Consider the following 6,000-nt stretch of genomic DNA (forward strand, 5'->3'; position numbering starts at 1 on the left):
CAGCATTCTAAAACTTTTTGGCACAATAAAATTATGTACATTTTAACTGATTGCTTAAACTTCATGTTTAGAAAAATTTGTTTTCTATCAACCTTAACTTAGCATATGTTCATAGGTAATCTATACATTATAATTTGGCAAAGATATTGCACACTATTTACAAGTTCACAAAGAATATAAACTTGGATTATTTTGTTAGACATGTATACATGTGCCATTTACAGATCAAATTTGATTAAAATGTAGAAAAGTATAATTCTATCTTCAATGTCTCCCTTGACAAAATATTGAATATGCTTACAGTGTCAGAGGAAAAAATGAATAATTAAATCCATAGGTAATTTAAAGTAACCATTGTAAATAAAAAAAATACTATTGGGTCATGGTAATTTTGCTTTCCAAAGATTAATTGTACATAACTTACATAAAGCATCCAGGTATACAAGATATTCAACCAGCTGAATACCTTTCCTAAATAACAGTTCAATTTAAACATACTAAAAATGTATTAGAAGCAAACAGTTGAAATTGCAATGTTTTATGAGAAGTGAAAAGGCCAAAGCTTTTAAAACAAACACAAATTAGCAATACATTTTAAAATGAAACATGCACCATGGTTATGGTTTGTGGTGATTTCTTACTATACCTTTCTTTAGTCCAGGAATGAAAGCTAAAAAAAGAGTTTAATAAAGTTAGACACAATAAGTATTTTCTTTTATTCTCAAATGATTATATTAAGTAAACAAATGTAAATTATAACATTACAATGCATTTTCAGTGTCATTTTGCAATGAATGTAATAACTGAGATGGACAAAGTGGAAGACTGATAGCCCACAAAATCTGCATCTTGCCATATATATATATACATATATATATATTTTTTTTTTTTTAATTAAGAGAAAACCTATGCTATATGCTGGCCTCTTGGGAAGTAATGATTGACCCTTACCCTAAAGGCATTGTATCGTTGAACTCAACATTTTGTAAGAACTTGTTAGATTTTTTAACGTTCACTTCTTATGATAAAAACGTATACTTCTCTACTGAAATTTCATTTTATTCTCGAAATCTTTTACAGGAAATGTATGAAAAAGTATTTTTGACTTAACAGGATGCTTTGCCTCCAAATATAATGTGGAAAATAGTAATGAAAAAAAATCCAATAAACAACAGACACAAACATGAAGATGGCCCAATATAGGTATTCTTATCTTGGTTATGACACTTTTTCTATAATACAACTATTTTCATAACTAAAATTTCATTTATTTTTCACAACTATTATATGAGAGATTAGAAATTATTATCATTCTTTTTCACATAGATAAATGTAAACATTACATTAAGTGACTTCCTTCAAAATACCACAAAGTTATGCTTGACTTAGAAACAACAACAAAGTTCATTTTTTTGTCTGTGTGGCAGAGACAGAGAGAAACAGAGAGAGAGATGGAGAGAGGGACATATAGGGACAGACAGACAGGGAGAGAGAGAGATAAGAAGCATCAATTCTTTGTTGCAGCACCTTAGTTGTTCATTGATTACTTTCTCTTATGTGCCTTGACCAAGCAGGTACAGCAGAGCAAGCTCCTTGCTCAAGGCAGCGACCTTGGCCTTCAAGTCAGCAACTGTTGGGCTCAAGCCAATGACCATGGGGTCATGTCTATGATCCCACACTGAAGCCAGCGACCCCACACTCAAGCTGGTGAGCCTGCGCTCAAGCTGGCAATCTTGGGGTTTCTAACCTGGGCCCTCTGCATCTCAGTCCGACACTCTATCCAGTACACCACTGTCTGATTCAGGCAACAAAATCTATATATAATTATTTTTAAACAAAATAATTATATATCTATAAAAACTTAAGTATGTGTTGATCTGGATAGAAGACTATCAGATTCATTCCTTGTAAAATTTCAGCAATAAAAATGATTTCCTGATAAAAAAAAATGATTTCCTGATATATTCAGTAATATGCATATAAGGATAAAATTTTAAATATAAACATTTTGAACTTATTTAAAATATTTTTGAATAAAATTAAAATACTATAAACTAAAGACATATTAAATGCTTAGAGAGAAGGAATAAGTCAGAGATTAGAAAAATGAAGATGAAATAATATTCCAATGTAATGATGAGAATTAATGAGAGAACATTGCAAAACTTTTTAAGTGTCATTGACATAGAAATTACCTTTACTTTTTATCATAAAGTTTTTTTTTTATCTATAAGCAATGTCATTTAATGGTAATACAAGTGAACATATAAAAAACAGTTACTTCACAAGATACTTGAAATAGGATTCATCTTCTAAATAAAATTTCATAATCCTTACCCTTCAAATAATGATTCTACTTCAATAAGCACTGTGAGTGCACATGCACACACACACAAAATATTCTAATTTATTATTGGAATAAATAAGCAAATCTTGTAATATTTAAATGTAAAGTTTTCAAATATTCTACGCACAGAATAAAAAGCTGCTTTAGGCAGAGAAGTAATAAAGTGCTTGCTTTCATTTTTTAAGACTAATTTCACTGCTGTAGACCTTAGTTACCAAACCCTTTCTAATTTTGATAACTGAAAAGGTCAGAAAAAAATAAATATAATGAGACTAGACTACTTTCTAAGGGTAAGAAGGTACAAATGAAGCAAAACAAGTGACATGACAACAATCAAAATGAAATGGAACACATTTTAAAACCTATCCTAGGGAACTTTCAGTTCCCAAGCTAAAAATGAAAACTGGTTTATAACCTGCAAATATCAAATAGTAATAACTTTTCCTTAAAATACAGGATAAACAGGTTCTGCATGAAATTTTCAAGACTGACTGAGAGATATTTAAATTCATCACATGAAACATGGTAAAAAAAAAAAAAAAAGAACCCTTTCTTCTCTCTAAAATACTCTTATAGGACCTGGCCAGTTGGCTCAGTAGAAGAGTGTCAGCCTGGCGTGCGGGAGTCCCGGGTTTGACTCCCGGCCAAGGTACACAAGAGAGGCGCCCATCTGCTTCTCCACCCCTCTCCCTCTCCTCCTCTGTCTCTCTCTTCCCCTCCGCAGCCAAGGCTCCATTGGAGCAAAGTTTGCCCGGGCGCTGAGGATGGCTCTGTGGCCTCTGTCTCAGGCGCTAGAAAGGCTCTGATTGCAACAGAGTAATGCCCCAGATGGGCAGAGCATCGCTCCCTGGTGGGTGTGCCGGGTGGATCTTGGTCGGGCGCATGCGGGAGTTTGTTTGACTGCCTCCCCGTTGCCAACTTCAGAAAAATACAAAATAAATAAATAAATAAATAAATAAATAAATAAATAAATAAATAAAATGCTATGGTATGCTAACACAGAAATTAATAAATACATTCATTATACATTTAAGGATTTTATAAAGTCTTTCCCTAAATGTATCCTTAAATATAAAACTATTCTATAAACTTATGAAGGGTATTATTTGATATGTTTGAAGCATCCACACAACTCAGGATTTTTGTAAAATCAAGATAGCATAGTTTTTATACTTTTAAATAGTAGAGTTGTGGTGAATCACTATGAGAAAAACAAAATGTATTAATTAATACAACCAAATGTTATGGTATGTATGAAAACTACATATATTATCTATGTATAACTTAAATTGTATTTTACTAATACACAAAATAAACACACCTAACAAGTCAAAAGTTTTCACTAAGAAAATTGTTTTCAGATTAGAAGTATCCTGCAATTAAATTTATTAATTAATAATTTTAAGCACAAGAGTTCAAATATTATTTTTACTTATGTAAATGCAATAATAATATAAAAATAAGTTTAGATAAATGCTTACTTTGAAATATAATTGAGTTTTTTATGTTATTTTCTGAATTTATAACCCAAATCAATATCTTAATTAGTAAATTAAGGCAACAAGAAGTACTCTGGGATTCTTGTATTACAAACTTTAAATTAAAGAAACAAATTCTATAATAAAAATACTGCTCCCGTTTAAGTCACATAAAATTAATAAAATTTATTATGAGAAAAATACCCCAAAATGCTGTATTATTCTATACATATTTTAATATTTTATTCATAATCCTGATGAAAATATTTAATACCCAATGTATATTAGAGACTTCTCCCTAAATGTGAAAGAATTACTAATAAACAGATAATGTTTAAATACCTTAAAGGTCATCAGAGCTCACCACAAAATTGATGGTGTAGCCATAATGTGTGTTGATGAAATACTATGCATCAATCTATAATTGCCATTTACTTCAATAAAGTAGTAACTGTTGCAGTTATTTTATCATGTATAATTTTAGAGTCATATAATAAAGCTACTTTAATGAAATTTTAAAAGGTCATAATTTTGGAGCATAAATAAAATTTAAAATCATTTTTAAGAATGTTGATGAAGAAATCACCAGACATCTTTGTCACTGGAGTCAACTGAAGGATATTTTATATAAATATCAATTAAATATTTATTCAATACATCATCTGTTTCTCCTTAACTACATACGTTACAATATTTATTATGCTTCCTGATACATAGGAAAATCTGATAAATCAATTTTCAATTCACCTGAAACCTAACATATGTTCTAAGTTCTTATAGAATAACTTTTTAAATTTTATTTTATTTTAATTTATTGGGTTTACATAGATTCTAATGTCCCCCCATTACCTCCCTCCATCCCCCTTGTTCACCACCACATTCCCCTTGCCATCCTCCCTGCAACGCCTCCCCCCAGTTTTACTTTTCTGCTCTCATTCCATCCTACCATCACCTTTCCCTCTGTCCGCTTTTCCTCTGGATCCTTTGATGTCGCCTCTGTCTCTATTCCATTCCTCTGTTCACACTGTTCCTTGGATTCCTCAAATGAGTGAGGTCATATGGTATTTTTTTTTCTCTCCCTATCTTATTTCACTTAACATAATAATTTCCAGGTCCATCCATGTTGTCACAAAAGGTAAGATTTCCTTCTTTTTCATGGCCCCATAGTATTCCAATGCGTATATGTACCCTGGCTGTTTAATCCACTCATCCACTGATGGACACTTGGGCTGTTTCCAGATCTTAGGTATTGTAAACATTGCTGCCATAAACATGGGGGTGCATTTCTCCTTTTGAATCAGTGATATGGTGTTCTTGGGATATATTCCTAAAAGTGGGATGGCTGGGTCAAAAGGCAGTTCGATTTTTAATTATTTGAGGACTCTCCATACTGTTTTCCACAGTGGCTGCACCAGTCTGCATTCCCACCAGCAGTGCAGGAGGGTTCCCTTCTCTCCACATCCTCGCCAGCACTTATTCTGTGTTATTTTGTTGATGAACGCCATTCTGACTGATGTGAGGTGATATCTCATTGTGGTTTTAATTTGCATTTCTTTAATAATTTGTGATGTTGAACGTTTTTTCATCTGCTTATTGGCCATCTGTATGTCCTCTTGGAAGAAGTGTCTATTCATTTCTTTTGTCCATTTTTTGATTGGATTGTTTATCTTCCTGGTGTTGAGTTTTACAAGTTCTTTATAAATTTTGGTTATTAACCCCTTATCAGATATATTGTCTAATATGTTCTCCCATTGTGTGGTTTGCCTTTTTATTATGTTCTTATTGTCTTTAGCTGTCAAAAAGCTTTTTAGTTTGATATAGTCCTATTTGCTTATCCTGTCCTTTATTTTCCTTGCTGTGGATATATATCAACAAATATATTGCTATGAGTGATGTCAGAGGGGCATGTTTTCTTCTAGGATTCTTATGGTTTCATGACTTATATTTAAGTCTTTTAACCATTTTGACTTTACTTTTGTGAATGTTGTAAGTTGGTGGTCTAGTTCCATTTTTTGTAAGTAGCTGTCCAATTTTCCCAACACCATTTGTTAAAGAGACTGTCTTTACTCCATTGTATGCTATTACCGCCTTTGTCAAATATCAATTGTCCATAAAGGTGTGGGTTTATTTCTGGATTCTCTGTTCTGTTCCATTGATCTATATGCCTGATCTTAT

The 6,000-nt window shown here is 32.0% G+C and overlaps 1 protein-coding gene across 1 annotated transcript in view; it reads right to left on the bottom strand.

The window, feature by feature from the left end:
* The window catches only part of LOC136386408 (protocadherin-11 X-linked-like), a 109,368-nt gene extending 104,684 nt beyond the window's left edge, over positions 1-4,684 (bottom strand). Inside the window, exons 1-2 of the mRNA XM_066357838.1 lie at positions 4,675-4,684; positions 647-670 (exon numbers count right to left, since the gene is read on the bottom strand). Coding sequence (XP_066213935.1) covers positions 647-670; positions 4,675-4,684 — 34 coding nt within the window. The remainder of the gene's footprint in view (positions 1-646; positions 671-4,674) is intronic.
* Positions 4,685-6,000: the final 1,316 nt, after the last annotated feature.

The sequence above is a fragment of the Saccopteryx leptura genome, chromosome X (genome assembly GCF_036850995.1).
Source record: "Saccopteryx leptura isolate mSacLep1 chromosome X, mSacLep1_pri_phased_curated, whole genome shotgun sequence".
In the NCBI taxonomy this organism is placed as follows: domain Eukaryota; kingdom Metazoa; phylum Chordata; class Mammalia; order Chiroptera; family Emballonuridae; genus Saccopteryx; species Saccopteryx leptura.